Source organism: Lates calcarifer, linkage group LG16_LG22, assembly GCF_001640805.2.
Source record: "Lates calcarifer isolate ASB-BC8 linkage group LG16_LG22, TLL_Latcal_v3, whole genome shotgun sequence".
NCBI classification, from domain to species: domain Eukaryota; kingdom Metazoa; phylum Chordata; class Actinopteri; family Centropomidae; genus Lates; species Lates calcarifer.
The window spans coordinates 19,552,304-19,574,274 of NC_066848.1; the positions used below are offsets into that span (position 1 = coordinate 19,552,304).

Genomic DNA, 21,971 nt, shown 5'->3' on the forward strand with positions numbered 1-21,971 from the left:
CTTCATGGTGGATTACTTCTCTGCTGCATTTAATGTTTTTAACTTTAATTTGACATTTAACAGATCAAATATTAACAGACTAAAAAAAAAAATCGAGAGATAAATAAAAAAATAAAATAAAAAACATCTTTCCCAACACGTCCTTCTCATTTGGATAAACTCACTGGTGCCTGTCTGTCAGTGGAGGGTAGAGCTGAGGGGCTAGACGACCAGTCCAGAGAGTCCCGGCCAGCTGGTCCAAACTTCATCCAGCTGCTCTCCAGTAGAGACCGCATGGTGGACGGGTGGAGGATCTAAAGCCCAGCCGGAGCCAGGGGCCACAGGGGGCCAAGAACGTTCAGAGGAGGTATGGAGGACACAAAGGCGAGGAGGATGAGTCCACTGACAGCTCAGAGGGACACTGACGGCCGCGATGAAGTGATCAGCCTGAAATAATAACTGTCAGGGAGAGGAGGGTGGGGGGAGAAACGAGGGCAGTAGACAGTCCATGCCTCCAGCTGAGAGGAGACACGTCACTGGTCCTGATGGGAGGATTTACAGCTGTTGGGAGCGGTCAGCTGCCGCGCAACACAACTGTGTGCGTATGTGTGTGTGAGTGTGCGTGTATATAAAAGAGACCAGAATGGAGAGTGTGATTGCTCTACAAAGCAATAAAACAAAATCACAAAGCTCAATTATGACTGCCATTTGATTAGTGAAAAAAATATGCTTTTATGCAACTGATCTTTAATCCCTAACTTCATTTATAGTCATGCATGTTAAGGGTTGGGAGGGGCTGGAGCCTATCCCAGCTGACACAGGGCCAACACCTACAGGCAATTTAGAATTACCAGTACTAATTCATATGTCTTATGAAGCTGGAGTACCTGGAGAGAACCCACACAGGCACAGGGAGAACATGCAAACTCCACACAGAAAAGCCCCAGGTCAGCCATGGCTCGGACCTGAAACCTTCCTGCTATGAGGCGACAGTGCTAACCACTGCATCACCGTGCCGCCCGTTCAGGCAATGTGCCAGTGTTACTTTTCCTTATCAAGTAAAGCAATATAACTAATTCCTTTTATTTCCTGTCCTGGTTGCAAGAGTCAAAATGGTGATTGAAAAGAATCAAGAGCGAATACTGACCACAACTGGACTAGGGAGGTGTGGGAATACCAACAAGTCTTCCTTCATACCTACACAATAGAAGAGTATTACAAAAAAAAGTTATGTTTTGGTTCCAATCAGGGAATCGTCATGGTTGAAAACAACAAACATTATTGACTGGTGGTAGGAGATGGGATGCAAACAGTGGTCTCAGATGTCACTTTTCTGACCAAACATTTGGCCTCATTCTTGAGAGGTTTTGCGGCACTATAACAACATACATATGCTTTTGCTCTTGAGCAAGAACTGTGTTTGTTCATAGGGAAACACAAACTTCAGAGGTTTGAACAAACATCAGATATTGCCACATCAGTATCTCGAGGAAACTCATAAAAAGTCAGTGAAAATGCTTTAATGTGTGTGACCTTCAGGATGAACATTAAAATTGGTACTGACGATACTCTACTGTTACATTTTGCGCTAGACTTTCTGAAATTTGATTTGACCAAAATAGTAGTCTTTATATAAGTCATCACACTGTGGATGAGAAAGACGTGAACAGTACAACACAATTACAAACATATGAGACAAACTGCTTTTATTGTGCAACACACAGAGCAGATAGGCCTGCTGCAAAAGCGCTTTGAAACATACAGCAGTTACACACCTGTAAGACCGAGCTCAGGAGAAAAGAGGGCAAAGCCAAGAGCAGGTTAGAAACATCAGGAGGAACGATTACAGGAGCTTTTCTTTGATATCAAAAGCAGGAAAAAATACACTTTTAGAAATCACAGCCACAACATTAGCTGACCTGCTGATGTCGGTCCGGCGGTGGGAGCGTTCAAGGTCGCTCCAAAGGAGCCTTCTGCACATTTGTCTGCAGGGAAGGATATGTCACACACTTCTACATTTGTGCCATTTCAAAAACAGTCTCACACAAGCCATTCAGTTTCCTCTGGTGGTTTTTCACTTCAAAGGGACACAAACACAAACTTCAGAGTGTTTGCATTAACAACTCAGGTGCCATCTTGTCTGGGAAACAGTAGAAAATGTACATGCAGGAGATTTAATGAACAAAAAGACCATAGTCCTGTTCTATACTGCCTGTGCTGAGTGCAAAAACTCAAACACCTTGTCTTTGGGACAGTCTGTTACATCTTATTGAGCAGGTGCAGAAGAAAAAGTTAGGAGGCTCAGCAATCTGGAAATATCAAATTTAGTGCACTTTATGTTTAAAGATGCCATACAAGCCTTTTGGCTTGTATGTAAACAGAATAGCTTAAATTAGAACTGTTTTATCATAGAAAATGAAACAGGTACTGCTGTTCCTATTTTCTGTTTAATCAGAGTTCCGTCACATGTCCATTCAGAGTTGGTGGACATGTGATAGACAAAGTCAAAAGTACTGAATCCTACATGTCCCACCATGCAACTCAGTGGCATCTTTTGTTAGGCCATCTATACCCAGAAACTGTCCACAACTACATTGCCCCAGTCTGTATTGTTCATTTTCTGTCATAATTTTGAATTCTTCAAGCTGTAGCTGAGATTTTCTCAGGCTTTAAGTCACACTGCAAATTAGTTAAGGTGCCATTTCGGCAGAGATGTGATGAACTAGTGATGACAATATCAAGCACGTTTGGTGGTGATCAGCACATCACAGACAGGTTCAGTAAGTAAGTAAGCAAATGTACCATGATTTTTACAGCCAGAAAACAATGAAGCTTCACAAGATACAGCAGACATCTGAAATCCGACTATGGGACTAGTCCCATCTTCTAATGAGCACTCGGCCAAACTCGTTTTCCAGAACACGATCTGTTTCGTCATAGCAGAAGGGGTATTCAGGGGTTCTTATGAGAAATGGATACATCACTACATAAGAACAAATTCCATGTACACTACAATTTTCTATAAAGAACATTTAAAACAACTTGAGATCTCCCGTTAGCTGACTTAGCTGTACCATTTTACTTTGCTGGCTCTATATATTAGTATATATTAGTATTAATATGACATGTGACCCACCACTTTAGAAACTGTGTCAGATGTCTGGGTCATGTATATACTTCCTCTGTCAGAGTCAGACGACAGGACATGTTGTCAAAGCTGCTTTGCTTTCACTCCTACGCGCTCAGACAGTCGCTTAGCCTCCCCGCGAACTTAACTGTCTGAAATTCATTTATCAAGCCAACAGAGCAGCCAGTCAGTCAGATTGTCAGACTCTCTGCCAACCAATCAGCCAAGTCACTCAAAACCTCTAACTATGATTTAGCAAGTTCTTCTTTTTTTTTTTTTTAACATACATCAAAAATCTGCCTGAGCTCTGCGCAAAGCAAGTGTGGTAGGTCATAGCCTCTTCAGTCTGTTCATATTCCCAATAATCCATCAGCAGCACAATAAGACACTTAAGACGATTTAACTTTTTGGAGAAATGCGATTACAGATTCCCAACACAAGGAGTTATTGTACATGATTGCTTTCTGATTTTCCAAAGCTTAAAATCTAACAAAGACTTTCTCATAAAATCTTTCTGATGGTGGAACATGTGACAATGGAAGGATTTAGAGCTCCTCTGCAGTGCTGAGTTATGCCCAAGTGCATCAAATCTGCTTAGAGTGCAGATGAAGTCTGTGGTCGTGATGATCCTCAGCGTGCCACAACCACTACATTCATGATTCAGTCTCCCTCAATCTCAGTGCTACAATGTCAAATGTACATTAGTAGTAAAACTCAGAAGTGCAAACTAAAGATTTGTCTTTTATCTTTGGGAGTATGCACACGAAACATAGACACACAGACAATATCTGAGAGCAATAGGAGGCAGGATAATCATCAGAGTGAATGACTGAATGAAAAGCAGGCAAAGTAAAAACTGATGGTGGGGAATCGTTGCATGTCACTAACACATTAGTCAACGGCTTTTTTTTAGATGGAAACACAGTCATGGATTTAACACCAACTAAATCCTCTCCCTTCCCTTTGCTGCTGCTGATCACACTGATGGCTCACAACATCTGTCCGCTCGCTGCTCCCTCGTCAAACAGCTGGGAATGAGGCCAAACGGGGACGGGTCAGGGACAGTAGGAGGGGCTGATGGACAGCAGAGACAGGAATGGGACAGGGAGGCGAGATGTTCTAATGCTGTTTGTCATTTACAGAGAAACTACATGTCATGAAATAACTACATCCTGGGACCAGATGTGTAAAGGAGCCACCTGACGAGATAAGATAAGATAGTAAATGTCAGAGCGGGAATTGGAGTGAGATTTCTCAACCCCAGATTTTCTGACATTCAGTTATCTGATGTCATGTTAGTGTGCCAGCATGTCCATCTGGTTTAATGGGTAAAGGAAACTCAAGTAAAATTATGTTTAAGTTAAAGTTTGTTAAATGTAAGCTAAATGTTTTGTTGTTGCCCGAGCATGTGCTGAGCTCCAAAACAACTCTGTTTAAAGAGTGAGTAATTGCACTTTACTACATCAGTATATAACTCTGGGCCCAGACTTTTGTGTCTATTGCAATGGCAGTTCTTTGCCTTTGACCAGAGAAAACTGAGTAATGCTGCCCTCGAGACCAAAAACAATCAGACAGACAATCGGTACACAGACAAAAGCTGCACTTTTACTAACAAAAGTCTAACTGTTATGATAGTCTTTTAGTTTAGTAGGACAGTGTATACGAAAGGCTTGGAGAATCAGCATCGATGTCATGCGATGTGGGACATGGCCCAACTTGTTATCAGCTGGTAAAGTAATGTACCTATGAGCTGCCAACGAACACAACTTGTGAGGGTGAATTACTTGATTTGTTGAACTGAGCTGTCTATAAATCAAAACCGCATTTTTCTTTTACTTTCCCAAGATTTTTTGCAAATGAGATTTTTTATTGCAATAGATTTAAATCTTAGAAGGTAATTTCGGCTCCTCTGATGTGTATTTTAGTTGAGATTTCTTTTTTTTAATTTTTGGCTAAAAGAATAAATGGAGTCTCAAACAGTAGTTTAACTGACTTTTTTGCTTGACTTAAGATTTTTAGGCTCCTGAAAGAGACAAAGTGTAAAATGTCACTCCCTTGCTGTCAAGATTATTGCAGCAACTTGCAGAATCATGTTGTTTTTGGGTGCCACTTGTGGTATGAAGTTGCATTTCCAGTTTGTGTCACGTTGACTCAGAGAGAGAGCTGGCACAAAGGAGTGACTGAAGCAAAAGAGGAAGTGAGGAAGCCGGTGAATAGAGAGAGCAGGTGACGAGAGAGCAATGAGTGCAAATGAAATGGACAAACTCCGCTGTTGGTGAAAAAAAAAAAAAGAGTAAATCTTCTTTGGGTGCTTCAGATGCTCCACCCTCCCTGACCTCAATATGGTGTGAGCTGGTGAAGTTAGCATCAGTTCACCACGCTCTTCTTTCATTCATTCATTCATTCAATCATTCAGTTGTTGGTTCAGTCATAATCTGTCCGAAAATGCACAGTAGCAGGAATGGAGGTCAGTCCAGATTCAGCTCACTCTGCTGGTTAAGTAACCAGAACAACAACCAGCAGAATGAGCAGTAAGTTCAGGTTGTGTTCACTAGGTAAGACATAAGCTTACAACCTAAAGATTGTACATTTCTACCAACAGACAGATAGCAACATTAGCTGTTTTTTAGTAGGTAAGAAGACTAAGAAGGCTAGAATGGACAACTCTCCTCTTACCATATAATCAGGCCTAAGAATGTCAGATTGGTGGTAGAGAAAAAATAAATAAATAAATAAATAAAAATAAAGTCATGGGGGTCCATCCTCAAGGGAGTAGGAAAATTAAATCTGAAATTGAATGGGTACACAAGGAAATTTTGGTCTCATGATGTTGCTTCATAAAAGATCAAGGGGGTCATCAAAAACAATTGGATTCAGTCTTTGGGGACCAAGATTATCCACAGCAAATTTCATAGAAATTCAGTCAGCAGTTGTTATCTGGCAGAGTCATTTATCAAGCAAAAATGTCATATTTCTCTGTCGCTGACATTTAATGAATCAATGTATCAAAAAAAGAGACCGACATCTATGTAAAAGTTGTATGTAGTAACTGGATTATAGAGTAAGGCAGTTATTAAGTGAATGACAGTTGTGAATGGATTTAAACGGTGAACACATGATGCATTTCTTGACGTTTAACCAGCACCAACAGCTCTAACACAAACACATTGGTCTCTATTTGGAACATTTCCAATTAGCTGCGGTTGCATGGATGTGATTTGATTTGAAGATTTGATATCGACAGTTTAAATGGGATGTGATTTAACACAGTGTGCATTTAATCGGCAGCAGCTGTGCAGCATACGTACAAGTGATGAATATCAAGTGTATGTCATACACATTTATGTCAAGATGGATGGCGAGCACAGAGAGAACGCAGCCAGAAAGTAATTCGGTTAAAATCGTTTCCGTGGTAGTATTTTTTTGGGGGTTGGTTTATGAAAAGGTTTAAACTACCCCTCAGCAACCGATTAAAATTTTGGTCTGCCTGTTTATTCTGACTGAAGTGTTTATATGGGGCATTTTTATTCTGTTTGGGCTTTTAAAACGATTAATGTGTAATATTAGGCTCCGTGTAATGTGCCTATTGTTACGGTAATTGCTAAGAGGTGGCCCTGATATAAAGTCTAAACATCTAAACCCAGATGCAGAAATCAAAGCCCAAACACTAACAGATATCAGCAGTGCCTTGCTCTAATTGGAGTCACTGCACAAAACTCACGGTCCTTTAACACAGCGACCAAAAAACAAAACTACAGTATCAGATAGCATAAACACATACTGCATCAAGTGGGAAAATACGAAAAACAGCTCTCACAAAAAAAAAAATAGAATATCCTCAATATGACACATGAAATATTTTAAATAAAAAACAATTTACATAAATACATCTACATACATAAACAGCAAAAAATAATATGTATAGCATATACAGTAGAGCAACATCAAAATGTGCGTACTGTATGTGGTATTTGGTTAAAATAAATACTTGACTGACTCATTTTGGTAAAACACTCAAGCCAGAAGGTTTAAGAGTGAATAATAAAAGACATTCAGTTGCAGGTATATGAGTGAGTGAGACTGCACAGTATTTAAAGCTGGATATAGAAAATACATGGCAGAGAGGAACATTCATATACAGTCAGATTAAATGCAAAACACAGATTCTCAGTAGCCTCAAGTCTCCAACAGAAGTGGCCTCATTCTCTGATTCTGGGAAAAAAAATAAATGTAACAGTATTTTAAGTTTGCATTTTCACCATTAACACTGTGACCTAGTTTTAGACTGGATTTTTGATGCTCGTGATCACAGAGATTCTTGTGGTTTGATTTTGGCATCATCTTTGGTGCTTGTAGCTGTGGTGTTCATGCACAACATGTCTGAGAGATTAGCTGTCAGAGACTGCAGGGCACGACAGAGACATAGTGAATTCTTTCTGCTTAGATTTTCTTTCTTTTTTTTTTTGAGAAAGTCAACTGGTAGCTCAACCCTGTTCTTAGTGTAATTCCCTATCAAGATTACGACCAACTGTGGTGAAAACATAGATCAAAATACAGCCCAGGTTGTTAAAAGAAAAAAAAAAAATCCTCACGGTACACTGTGGAGTTTTTGACCACTTGTGGTAGATGGAGCAATGTTTCAATGAGCTGGACTAATTTGCAGTAATGCAAATGTGTAGTGTAGGAAAGCCATAAAACCAGGAGAAGACAATGGTGAACAAGTGAATCATCCCAAACAAGAAGAAAAAGAAAATGTAGCAATGCAGTGAATGTAGCTGGAACTGTTTCTTTACTAGGAAACTCCACAGGGTTAATAAGGCGTTAATATAGTAAATAATATAAGGTAAAGGAAAAATTCTGAAAGAGAACTACAACATCCATAATTCATTGCACATTTAAGTCTGCATCCACTTTGGGGTGAAACGGTAATAACTTAGATTGTGACTATATGACAATACTGTACTGCAATGATCAATTCCGTAAATTAGTTTCCCAAACTGATAACAAGCTAATCATTTTATTTTAGTTTTTTAGTTTTCAGCTTTGACACTTTGTGTGTGTGTGTTCTGTGTTGCATGTTTTGTTGGTGGAAATTAACTTCAACCAAAGAACACGAGGCAGAAATGGCACGTTCGCAATCAAATCTTTTACATGCCAACGAAATCTTCTTCACCACATCCTTCATTGGCCAATCAAATCATCTACCTTAAAGTCACATGATGTCAGTGCCAGTGTCCCCCTGTTCTTCAAAAATACCTCAATGATACCTTCAGAGGCTACCAATCTGTTTTCTCATTTCTTATCGTCAAACCCATCATCATTCCACCAGGTGTGTTGCAATGGTGACATGATGATGTCACAGCCTTCCTTTTCCTTTGCAGCTGCAATCAAACCTTTGAAGAATCTACCACACAGTGACGCTGTCCCAAGACGGCATCAAACAAGCTGACTGCAACAATCTAATTCATGTTTAGTGTGTTTATGTCCTTCACTGACCGACTATCTGTGCCCTTCGTCGGGTGCTATTGCATTTCTCTGCTGCAGTGTCACATGATGATGTCATAGAGTCTGCCGACGCGGCCCAGCCATTCACGCAGCGCCTGGCGGACGCGAGCATCGGTGACGTGGCAGGAGAGCTGGCTGAGGCAGGGGTAGAGCGCCGGCTGCAGTGCCAGAAAAGAGGGGTCTGACAGGAGGAGGACCTGATTGAGGAGAGTCAAGACCATGTTGGTCCATGCCTGCAGGGAAAGAGAACATTTCAACAACAAAACTCAATACACAGGCAGATTACACATGGAAGGTCCTTCACATCAATTTAACACACATTTGCTTTCTAGCAGTTCAACAGTTTGTGAGATGGCCAAATTTGATTTTGTACAGAGGACAAAGCTCACTATAACCCTAATATAAAACTACCCTTAAATGTAATATTAAACACAAACCTGAGGCCTTGATTTTATTCCTTGTTTAACCAAACGTCTAATGTAATCATCTGATCTAACTCTAATTTTGATCCAAAACCAAAATCTTTAATTGAACTAATTAAACCAACCTATCAAAAACCTTAACTCAAATTTACAAAAAAACAGGGAGCTCTTTTCTTAAACAACACCACCTTTACTATCCATATTCATATTTTCACACCATCTTAAGCAATTGATAATAAATGCTGTTTTAACCTAATCTGAGCTGATCTATTGAGATTGGGAGTCAAAGGCTGATTCTTGATCTTGATGTGATATTCATTACATTTGGCTAAAATGTCTGATGCTGCTCTGTTATACAAAATGACAAAGTTTAAATATGTGTAGACAGTCAAATTCTCTGCTCTGTTGTTTTCTTGTCTTTTCTAATCACCTAGCATACAGTACCTGAATCTGCGCCTCAGAGTCCCTCAGTGAGATGCTGTGGGAGCTGATGGTAGATCCTGACCGTGGCCTTTTCTCCTGCCTCAGGACCTCAGGTCCTGCGCTGACTGAGTGCCTCAGAGGAGGTCCCTGCTGGTCCACTAGCTGCTGGGGTCTCTGCGGGGTCCTCTGTGGCTCCACAGGACCCCTCCTCTCCCCGACGACCCCTGCTGCGGCCGCCCGGCCCTGCTCCTTCATGAACAGGTTGACGTGGCTCTGCTGTGGCTGCTGCTGCTGCTGTTTCCTACGCTTGTACTCCATCATCAGCTTGCTGATGGTTTTGTCTGTGGCAATGGTGTACAGTTTATTCCCAGCACTTTCCCACCACTCCTTTCTCTTTCCTGGTCCAATGCTGCCAGGAACTCCGCCTAATGAGCTCGCTGTGATGCCGGAGTCCCTCCGCTCTCCCGTCCGGAAGTGGTGAGGCAGACTGCCTGTGCAGCTGTGAGGAGAGAGGAAACAGCTGATTTTATTTTACTGATAAGATGGGGGTTACATTTCAGTCTTGTGTTCCGTGTAGCGACAATCAGATAAGTCACTACAGTAACAAATCACTATCATGGATCAGCACAATAAATTTGCCTCATCTGATGTGTAATGTGACCAAAGTCAGACCTGAATCCTGGACTGGGTGTGGGCGTGTCTCCCGGTGATGCTGCGCTCATGTCCGCCGTCTGACACCTGTACCCGCCATCCTCCGAGGGCGTCCCCCTCGCTGAGAGCCCTCCTGACGTTGGGGTCGAAGTCTCAGACTGGAAGAGAGGCAGGAAGAAGACGTGATCACCTCCTCCCACACCTCCTCCTCTCAGCATCGCCGTCTCCTCCAGTGTGCTCTCCAGGTCACGGTGCATCTGGATGTAGCTGTTGCACAGATCCATGCACAGCTTGTAGAGGCGTTTAACCAGCCAGGCCCAGTCGGCGCTACCCAGTGGCTGCACGCTGAGCGACGGGATGGGGGCTCGCCACTGATGCCGTTTATCCCGGCCACGAGGAGGGCTGACCTGTTAAAGAGACATGAGTAAGGTGGATGATCTAACTTTTGCTCTCCAAATAAACACAATTTTTACATGAATTATTTCAAACATTTATTTCTGAGTCTGACTGCATGTAAACACAGATTGTAGCCACTAGGAACGGCCATTATGCTATACACATTATCCAGGACAACTTGCTGGCTGATTCATCTGCACATGATTTTGTTTACATGTATGTATGATGCTTACTGCAGTTATACTGTCTTCTGAGGAAACTTAGGAATGCGTTTGAGGAAAACCTGATTCCAAGGGCAGATAATGCTGTTGACTATTATAAGGAGAAGTCACCATGGTGATTGATTGTAAACAGATGAGGAGCTAATCAAACAGCACCGTGATGAAAGACAACATACCTGGGAAAACTGGCAGTGTACCTGCAGTCACTGCTCTACACAGCAGACTGACAAGGAAAACATTAGGTGCTGAGGGAAATGTTGATTGAGACTTGAAAAAAAATGATGTGTCCAGATGATAGTAATTCCAGCAGCATCTATAAGAAGTGGTTTTATGGTACTTATCTGCATTGTCGTCCTGGAGACTTTTATTTCACCTCCCCAACTGGCCCCAAGTAAATATATATCCTAAAATAAAAATACTGTGACATCTAAGAGCAGTGTTATGAAGGGAGGTCAGCCAGTAAGTTAAGCCCCAGGTAGATTCCTTAGTTGGCATAATGGTCGTTCCTAGCAGCCACAATAGGTTTACCTTGAGTCTGAATCACAAACAAGTGCTTGAAATGATTCATGTAAAAATCACGTGTATTTGGGAAACTGTTTTGAGCAAGTTTGTTTCTCTGAATCTCTACAACGGAGATAGTGAATGCACACTTATCACAACTAAGAGCTACAATAGCCACATTCATGGGAGGTCGAAATGAATTATCCTTTAATATTATTATTAAAAATTCAAATTCAAATGAAAAGTAATGTTTGCAGTAGCCATAAAGTGTAGTAAAACTGAAGGAAATTCAGGCAGTAAAGTTACAGGCAGAACAGTACGGACTACCCAAAACAAATTTGCAAACCCTGACCTCAGACCCAGATGGCCTGAGCTTAGCCCTAGACCTTGTCAACTCCTAGAAATGCCCTGCCTGTCCTCAATAAACTAGAACTAAAGAGGAAATTACTAATGGAAGAAGAGAGCAGCAGGAGGACTAATCCAAAGAAATCTTTTATTTTTGTTTTGTTTTTTTGTGGTGCACTTAGAAGAAGTCACCTGCCAATCACTGTGACCTTTTTGTGCACCCATGCTGTTTTCTTATTTAGCTTTTGTGGCTACCACAGCTAATCCGGCTACACAGCCATTCTTCCGCTTTGTATTTCAAAAGGAGAAAACTGGTCGCTTTCTGTGCAGCTGATGATTTTTCCTCATTAAGAACTGTCAAAGCTTTTATTCTAAACTGAGAATAAATTGAATCATTGTTACATTATCGCAATCAGTGATACAAATAAGACCATTATTCCCTATACATATGTAGCAGAACAGAATCTGTGTGTTTGTGAATCACCTGTGCTGTCTCTTCAAAGATGTCTTCATCCTCTGAGGAAGCAGATCCAGGGTGAGAGGAGTCAGAGCTCCCCTCATCGTCCTCGTACAGGATCCTCTTCACCTGAATATGGTCAAAAGGTCAAATGTGAAAGAGAATTTTAACTGCTAATGACTTGTTCACTTGTTGTCTTCAAAGTGGAAGCTACATGGTAATCACTGCATTCCCAAGTGGTTGCTAAAATTTTAGTAAGTGATTGCCTTGTATTTAGTGGGTTGGATGCCTAAGGCGCTGAGGTGTACAGATTTTTTGATAAAAAGATGAACAAATTAATTTAGATGAATTTTTTCTGAGACATCCAAAACATTTTTCTGATCGTTCCAAACTTAAAAAAAATAATAAAAATAATAATAAAAAATACCTGCTCTGAACTTCTTTCATTACAACTACCAAAAACACAAAAGTACAGTTATAAAGCTGCAGCTTATTAAATAAAAAACTTAGTGAATTTAGTGAATTTAAAACTAAATTAGTGGAGGTAAAAACTATCATAAAGCTGTATTTCTCATTTTTTAAGCTGAATGATCATGCATTCATTTGACATATTATAGCATTATAAAGTCAACACGTAAGACTCAGTAGAGTCAGTGATGACTTTCTGTAGTTATCTCACTACATAACACAAACATTTGTGTGTAACATGAATATTAAAATGTACTAGTGCTGCTTTAAACTAAAAGTAGAACTTCATGAAAACACAAAATAAAACAACTACTAATGTTTTGATGACTGGTTTCTACCTGTTGTGCAGTCATGCTTTCAGCTTGGCTGAGTGTGGCACACAGCAGGGCTTGGAAGTAGAGGTTGAAGCTCATGGCAGACTGACGGTAAAGATTAGCCGCTCCACAGACTCCTGACACCTTCATCAGCAGGTACTTCAGACCTGGCCGAGTGTCAAAGTCACGTGCCGTCCTGTAGAGACATAGACCAACTGGTTCTTATATATAAAAGTAATCAATGTACTTATTAGCCATCTCTGCTTAGCTTTATAACTTTTTATTGGAATAATTAGCACAATTACAAATTTCTTGTTGCAATAACCTGTAAGAGTCCAGCAGCAGATCCAGGATTATGGCTAAATTAGTCATGGAGATGTAGCGCAGGAAGCCTGCTGTGGGTCTGCTGGGGTCTGAAGTGACCGGTGTGACCCTTTCATGACCTTCAGGCTGCTTGACAAACTCCTCCAGGAGGATGTCATAGAGGTTTTGGAGCAGGACCTGGTGGGACAGCAGGCTCACCACAATGGTCCGGAAGGGGATCCTACAGATTTAGGAAACCAGGATAACGGTCAGATCACATTCATTCAGTTTCAAATGAATAAGAAAAATCTCTTCCCTCAAGTTTAATTGTTTATCTAATGTGGTAAATTTAACTAACATCACAGAGGATCTAATCTTCCCCTAATTTAAGTCTTTAAAACTGAGAGGAAACAAATTTGATTAAGATTTCAAAAGGTCTTTCTGTTGCAGCACTGATGGTCAAATTTAGTGTAAACTGCTCAGATCAGTGGCCTCATATATTGAACAAAATTAAAAAATCCAAAACAGCTTTTTATGATATAAAGGTGACATAGTATGTTACATTGAATTTCTACAGAGAGCAGCAATGAAACACTTAAAAACAAAAAGGTTTTAGTGAAGAATGAACAGTCTGCACAACACTCACTTTCAATACACATTCAGCACACATGAAATCACCACTGTGTTTGTGCATGACACGGTCACAAGTAAATGACGTTTTTCTTTTGTATCTAAGAGGAAGTCATGTGCAACATCCTAACAGATTAACTTTGCAGTCGTAATCGTTACTGTCAGACCTACATATTAACAACAGGGACTCAAACATTTCAACACAGCTCGTACTGCATATCATGCTATGGACAAGACACTGCATGTGACACACAGCACTGTAAAACCGCAATGCACAATGAATAATGTGTTACACTGCACAACATGCAGGTACAATATGTGGATAGAGCTGCACGGTGCATCACAATATATTACATTTGGTTACGTTACATATGGTTAGAGTGAAATGAATTTGCACTGTTGACACATCACAAAGGGCTGTGCTGTGTCAGACGTTTAGTACAGTTATATTATTATATTATTAAAGGTATAATGAACATTCAGGAAATAATTACTATTAGATGTCATATATTTTCTCTACAACGTGCAGTTCTATTGGTGGATATGTTAGTTGTTGGTGGATATATGTTAGATTGCTGGAATCATACAGATCACAGACAGTTGTATGGCATTTTCACACTGTAAATCTGATAAACACAGAAATATCACAAAAAACAGCCTTACCCAATTTTCCTGCAACAACAGCAGCAGAAAGAAGAGAGAGTTAGTGAGAGTTAATTTGGATTTGTGCCTGTCCCAATCATGTTTTTCAGATAAAATTGCATGTCCTGTTTTTGCAAAATTGATTTAGCTTTTTTTTCTTAATTCTGAAAATTTGCACATATGAACACAAACTATCCTTCAAAGTTACTGACATCTGTATTCACCACAGAATATAGAAAATGGACCATGTCTCACTGTATTTTGGGAAAACACACAAAAGCTAACAGAACATGTGGTGGGGGATGACTGCTGAAATCTTAGCTTTAAAGTATGCAATACACATGTACGCAAAAAGAATCGAACACATGTAATTTTTGCAAGTATTTGAAAATGTGTTTTTTTTAAACACATTGTATTAGAAACATTATTTGGTTGTTGTTTTTATCACTCTTGAGCTTGTATTGCATTGTTACTATTAATGTGGCCTTTTTATATCCACATAAAATGTACTTAAAATGTCATAAACAGTAGTTGACAAAAGTCAAACAGTAAGATAAACTGGCTGATTAAACAATGTTGATCATTTGTGGGAAACTTGAAATCCTCATTAACAGGAAAAACAATCAGACCAGTAACAGCATACCTACATTGGTTTTGGTTATTTTTAGTTATTTTGGGATCAGGAGCAGGGGAAAGTGTAGTTTTAGTTTGGGGTTGAGGTTAGATAATGAACGCATGGCAGTTAAGTACCATCACGCATAGAGCAAACCATGCCTCTGTGTGTGTGTGTGTGTGTGTGTGTGTGTGTTGTCCACCTTTTCTGAGTGTGACCATTGGACTGCTGGTCAGACGGCAGCTCGATGATGAGAACACAGGACTGAGCGTGCTCAAAACCGTCCTTGTTGTTGGGCGTCTTTGGAGAGCACTGGGTGTCCAACATAAAGACCTGGGACACAGGTAATTTTTGCTTATTGTAGTCTTAGTTATACATTTAGGACACCATTTACATTTTGAATAGGATGTTCATGTCATAGTTATACAGTGTTCAAGTCATACTGACCTGCTGAGCCATAGCTTTGATCCTCCAGTACTCAGCCTCAGCTGAGGGTGAATGAGACGGAGCTGCCACCTTCACCTCACAAGCATCTCCAGAAAAACTGTCTGACCCACTATGAAAACACGCTAACAGGTTCTACAGAGACACAGAAAGAGAGAGAAAGAGATGTTGAGATTAAAATGTATCAAAATAAATAAAACCTAGAAACCAGTTGCAATCATTTTTTTCTCACTTTTAAGATTGTCCAACACAGCATATCAGTTTCCAGCTCAACAGAAGAAGAGGGTTCATCTGTTTGTTTTTAATACATTCATTCAGTAGATTCTGTCTTAATTGGTTAAATGGGACAAGTGGGTGAGGACCATGCCCAAAGATACCTTTTATGAATCTACAAAGTCAAAAAAAAGTCACCCCTACACTCTCACTTTCAGTGCACATTAAACACAAACTTTAAGCATGAAGCAAACCCCTGTTTTCATCATATGTTCATCATTTTCTACAATATAGTCTTCATTAATGAGGTGAAAGCTGGTGAATCCAGCTCTAAACTATGGCCGACAGATGAAAAAATGTAGCTAAGAGGTAGTTTTGCTTCCTGATGAATTCTGAGTATTATAGTTTAATATAGGATATAAAGCATATGGAAATAAAGAATGTGACCTGGATGTATTGCTTATAAATAAAACCAGCTTTTCTATAAACCCAGTCAAAGGTCATGTGTTAATGTGTCTGAAAGCATGAGCTACATGTACTGACTACATCTACATACTGTAAGCTGACTGACATATAAGCACTGGCTGTACATCACGTACTGCCACTGTCCTACAAACACTATATATTCTCTTGGATGAGTTTTTTTTTTTTCTTTTACACCCAGGTATTTTAGTTTTTCTTTTTCTCTGGCAAATTTAAAGGCACCAGTCTATACTGTATTTACATAGCACCAGCACCAATTCTAGATATTCTTGAAAAAATAACTATGATATGTTGGTGACTGCACATCTAGAACTTGTGGGGCAAAAAACACAGACAAAAAATAGGACTGTGGTTGTGTTTGTTGGTTTGTGTTCAATTGCATGAATGCAAGTCTATACAAAGAAGAGGCCACACAATCAGCTGAATGCGGTTTCCTCATCCTCCTCTGAGCCAGGACTCAATTTTAGAGACCCCAAATTGTTCAAACCCCAGCAATAAGAAATGAATCATGCTGACATGACGAATTTAACATTTGTAAATGTTTATATTCTATTTTAATTAAGGAACCTCCAATGGATGAAAAGAAATGCCATTACTAAGAATGAATCATTCATACATTTAAATAATCACTCAAAGGAATGACTATTTACATTATTTTCTCTAAGGACTCCACATGACATCCTGACCCTGAAGTTCAGAGATCCACCAAAATAAATCATCCAATAGCAGTAAGGCAGGAAACTGAATTGTTACTGTTTAATATGTAACTGCAGCTGTAACATGCTATGACAGGACCGCTTATATAAACAACCATAAGACCTAGATAAATATGATGTGCCACATAAAACAATACTGTTAGCCCCAACATGCAGCACACTCACAAAAGCTGTTATATAAACAAAATTACAGCATGTCTGTTAATGTGTCTGAGAGCATGTTAAGCTACATGTTGAGATTTTACATATTAAATTGAAATGCATGTTTTAAGCCCTAAAACTCCTGATACATTGTGGAGATAAACACAAGAGTGTAGATCAAGGGTTTTTTTTAAATCATGACTCAGTTATTCCTCTGTAAGATAAATTCCACCAAAAAACTAAAGTAAAGGACGCCACATTTCATCTGTTTCCAGTAAATAGCCACAACTCATTTGGTGTGTTACAAGCCCTAAAGTCATATTTTCTAAAACCAAGCAAAGAAGTTCTGTCAATGGCGATAAGACCTCATCGTCATCGCTCACACACACAAACACACACACACACACACACACACACACATGTGGCTCTAAGCTGTAAAGCTGCTTAGCTACAGTCTGTCAGGCAACTGCCACAGAACTGCAGAACACACAGCATCCACTAATAAAATGCCTGGCGATGTCACCTCTACTGAACACACACACACACACACACACACACACCACACACACACACCACACACACACACACACACACACACACACACACAGGTTAGGAGTTGTTGTAACTGTTCAGCCTGTAGCTGAAATGGAACAGCAGGGGTTGGATTCCAGCTGAGGCTGTACGCTCTAAATCCGATCTACCACGGTGCTAAAACGCCGCGTCCACACATCAGGTACCATCATCAACAAATTAACACTTGTTTTTCATAAAGCTAAGCAGGCTGGGGAATTGTCTCAAACACTCAGCAAGTCTTTAACCACAGCTCAGCTGATAATGACTATCCACCATCAACCAGCCAATCAGATTTCTGCTTTTACTTTCCTTCCTGGTGTTAATGTAATTTTAATTTAATTTAACATTAAACTTACATTAAACTAACTTTACAAATGTCACAGACAGTATTAAAAACAAAGTTGGTTGGTCAATAATTCTGCCAATTTCCCTGTGTGTGTTATCTAGGCTAAATATTGTTTTGCTGTTTGAGTTTTGACTTTTATCATCTGAGAACTTTGACTTCCCACCTGAAAAAAGTGTGTCCCTGAAATAAAAAAAAAACAGATTTGGTTTGTTAACAAAACTCAGATATCATGGCAAAAAGATATCGAGCTGTAGTCGTCAGACAAAGATTCCACGGTGCCATTGTTTTCTTCTCCCAGTTGAATCACTTTAATAGAGAGAGGAGAGATGAAAGAGAGTAAAACCCTGATGCAGTGAGGAGACAAACAGTTGTTGCCCACAGCTGCAGGCCTCTGTCGGTGTGTGTTTGAGTGTGTGAGGTTAACTGGGGTTATCAAGCTTAACGTGGAGTGTCAGCATGTTGACAGTATTAACGGCAAAGGCTTTTAGATTACTTCTGTCCCAACCAGCGGCTTCAGATTGGGGGATGGATTATGTGCTCACTACAGTGGACTGGCCTGTTGACTGTGACAGTGTGTGTGTGTGAGAGAGAGTTTCTATATGTGAATATTTGTTCATTTTCTTATCTGCATAGTGATCCTGCCTATTTACATGTACAGCATATGTCTGCTGACATGAGACATGAGCACGCCATTAGATCTCTATACACCACTGCATGCAATTCATATGTGTGTTTACCTTGACAGGTTCTAACGTAGCGGAGAAAGCATCCTGCAAAGCACAGCAGGCCAACCTCCACATCTCCTCTGTGAACACTGGACCAACTGTCACCAACACATATCTGGAGAGACAGAAAACAATAGTTAGATTAGCCAGGAAAAAGAATCTTCCAGTGTCACATAAAAAGCTACTACAGTTTTATAAAAGATAAGTATGGTACGATTCTTTATTTTTTATGATAAACAAATCCCGTGAAATGACTGAAACCAACAATGAGCTAGTCTGTATCTCAAGTCTTTTTGACTTTCAGGTCCTGTCTGTGGCTCTCAGTTCTAAGCCCGTTAGCTCCTGATGAAGATGTAAATCTTAACAACTTTCAATAATTTCATAAAATAGCTGGCTACTGTTATTTTTTAGCAAATCCTACTCACTAAGGAGCACAATATTTTAGTGGTGAGTATTTACTGTGGTAGGATGGTAGGATGGTACTGAAGGAACAACAACAACAACACGCATGTCTTAGTGATCAGTTATTCGTTAATAGTTTTTGGAGGAATTAGCTATATTACGCTTTGGATACTCAGACAATGACTGTTACCTGAATCAATTTGTTGTTTGCTTTGTTCTTTTCTGACAGTAAAACAAATATAGATAATGATATTGAAAAGCATCAGCCTCATTCTTTAAGAGAGGGGTGAATTCTACTTTGAAAATACTCCTCCAAAATCCTGGACTTCCTTAATAGCTCCAACTCCAACTCGGGTTGAACAATTTGGTGACATTAGTTAACTGCAATTTTCTAGCCAATATTCCAATTGCAATTTAAATTGCAATTGTTTCATATGAGGCAATCAGACAGATCATATATCTAGACAAAAGACTCACCCCTTTGTGTGCCGTTCAAAAGAAGTTCAAGATGACTAAAACCTGGGATCAGACCTTGTTAATAATTTGGGCTACCATTTAAGTCTTCATGCAGTTCAAACATGCTGTTCTACTGTACTTTGAGATTTTGATATAAAACAAATAAATATTCAACCCTGACTCGACTCAAGAACACACAGAAAGAGAGATTCTATATGGTTTTCACTGTGCTGACAGATGTAATAACTGATAACTCCCAAAGAAACAAGGAGTTGTGTCGTCACCTGATGCAGGAGCAGCCCACCCTGGAGATGGTCTCTGCAGGTTCGGACACGCAGGCCACCAGCAGCTTGAACAGGTCCTTCAACATCAGGTTTATCAGAGACTCGTAACCAATGTCTGTAATGAGGAGGGACACACACGGACGACAACATGACACAGCCAGTGAGCACATGGGATAGAGGTGGAGTGGAGCCGCAATTTAATTTGACTAAAGAGGAGGACAGTGGAACAAAAAGGCATCAGTCACGCTCCACTTCACACATCGTACACAAGGAAAACAAAAACAACTCATCACATATGAGACAGTGCACCTTTAGCTCAGGATATTTTATCATCGATGCATGTTCCTAGGGTTAATCTTAGGAACAATTGCCATACTCAAATTTTAGCAGATGTGTACAACTCAAGGCATGCCTTGTAGCTTCTTTTACTTGATCCTCCATTAAGGCTCCATTAAGGAGGAGAAGAAACTACAGGCACTAAATCCAGAAGTCAGGGAGGAAAACTTAAGGAAATGGTGTGAGTGAAAGTGGAGCTTAAACTGTCAGAAACCCTCCTCTCTGTCTCACAAACTCTGGTAGCCACAGAGCCATTGAGTAAGACACTAAACCCTGCTGATTTGTTCTGCATGGAAAAAGGAAAGAGATATGAAATTGTTCTGAAATATGCTACGTTTTCTGTTACACCCAAAACCCCGGAGGCATCTCAATACACACACACACACACACACACACACACACACAAGGAGCTGTCTCCCACCTGAGTGTATGAAACTGTTGACATGCTCCACCACCAGCTCACACGACAGGCCAATGGCGTGTTTAAAGTTTGCCGCTGCCACATCCCAGTAGGAGTGGTCGCCGTGGCTACGCTGCAGCCACAGTGACATCACAGGAAGCAGCAGCTGGATGACGGAGAAGATGGCAAACCCAGGACCTGGGGGGAGGAGACGGAGTTGCTGGTGCACTCGCATCGAAATTTGATTCTTATTCATGTCTTTGTGGAATGTAGCCAGACTCACTTGCTTATAGTCATGAATTGACCTGCCTCCTTTGCATTTAACATTTAATCTGACTGAATTTTAACCTGAAAATTTGCAGGGCAGACCACTCAACCAGCAAATCCTGTTTGTTTATGTTGTTGTTTTAAAATAGCACAGTGAAATACATCAGGCAGCAGAGAGGAAGAGTTGCTGTTGGACTGCAGTGAGTGTAAGGCAGTGACAGAGGTTAATGACAGCAAAGTGTTTGATAACACTTTTTCTTGTACCCCATGTTTTTGGTAACACTACTGAAGTAAATTTAGCCAGGCAGATTCTGGTGTTAGTCCACTGTTAGACTACGAGTGTAAGTACATTTGCTTATTTAAACAAAGCCTCTGCCAAAGCCTCGAAAAGTCTCAGCTTGCTTCGGGGGGGGGCTTATCCCTCAGTCTGGTCTTCAGCAGGTGAGGTGCAAAAAGGTGGTGTGACTAATCTGGCAATTCAAGAAAATTCCACTGTTTTCCAGCAAAAAAAAAAGAAAAGAACAAAAAAATCTTGATAACTTTTTCTTTATGTTTAAGATCACCGTCCTGCTCTGTCTTCCTATAAGTGGTTGGCATATATTGCTAGATATAGATGTCTTTGTGTGTCTGTGTGTTACCTGGTACACTGGTGACTTCTCTGAGCAGAGTGAAGAGCAGCTCCAGGGTTGGGGGTTGGTGCTGTCGAGGACAGTTTGACACTGCTGCTGTGAGCTGCTCCAATAACAAAATCCAGACCTGGATCAGACCTGCAGGAGAGAATGTAGCAAAGCTGGGTTATAGAAAGAGTAAAGGACTAAAAGGAGAGAAACTGTAAAAAAGTGATATGGATTATGAAGGAAAGCAAGAGGAAAGATAAGGAAAACAGACAGAGACTTGTCTTTACCTGTGTCATCATCAAACTCCTGGAGAACACAGTCCATCCCGTCCTCGCTGCTGATCGAGCGCTCCTGCGATCTCATTGGCAGGCTGGCGAGCCGCGCCCCCAAGAACACTGGCTTGGAAGGCATCTTGTAGATCTTAGCAAGCAGCTGTCAGTCAAATGCAAGTGTTATTCTGTCACTGATTGGGACTGTCTAGAAATTGGAATCAGTGTAATTCTCTAGTGCAATATCAAAAACGTCATCTATAATTTTTACATTTAAAGTCTTAATCTGTAACATCTCATTG

General features: G+C 40.3%; 1 protein-coding gene across 1 annotated transcript in view; it reads right to left on the reverse strand.

Moving 5' to 3' along the window:
* Positions 1–7,659: 7,659 nt before the first annotated feature.
* The window catches only part of arfgef3 (ARFGEF family member 3), a 52,322-nt gene continuing 38,010 nt past the window's right edge, over positions 7,660–21,971 (reverse strand). The window contains 13 exon segments of the mRNA XM_051076755.1: positions 7,660–8,844; positions 9,478–9,955; positions 10,129–10,514; positions 12,055–12,156; positions 12,834–13,005; positions 13,135–13,353; positions 15,200–15,330; positions 15,445–15,576; positions 18,651–18,753; positions 19,781–19,895; positions 20,538–20,714; positions 21,422–21,550; positions 21,688–21,832. Of these exon segments, the coding sequence (XP_050932712.1) occupies positions 8,653–8,844; positions 9,478–9,955; positions 10,129–10,514; positions 12,055–12,156; positions 12,834–13,005; positions 13,135–13,353; positions 15,200–15,330; positions 15,445–15,576; positions 18,651–18,753; positions 19,781–19,895; positions 20,538–20,714; positions 21,422–21,550; positions 21,688–21,832 (2,481 nt within the window). The 3' untranslated portion in view covers positions 7,660–8,652.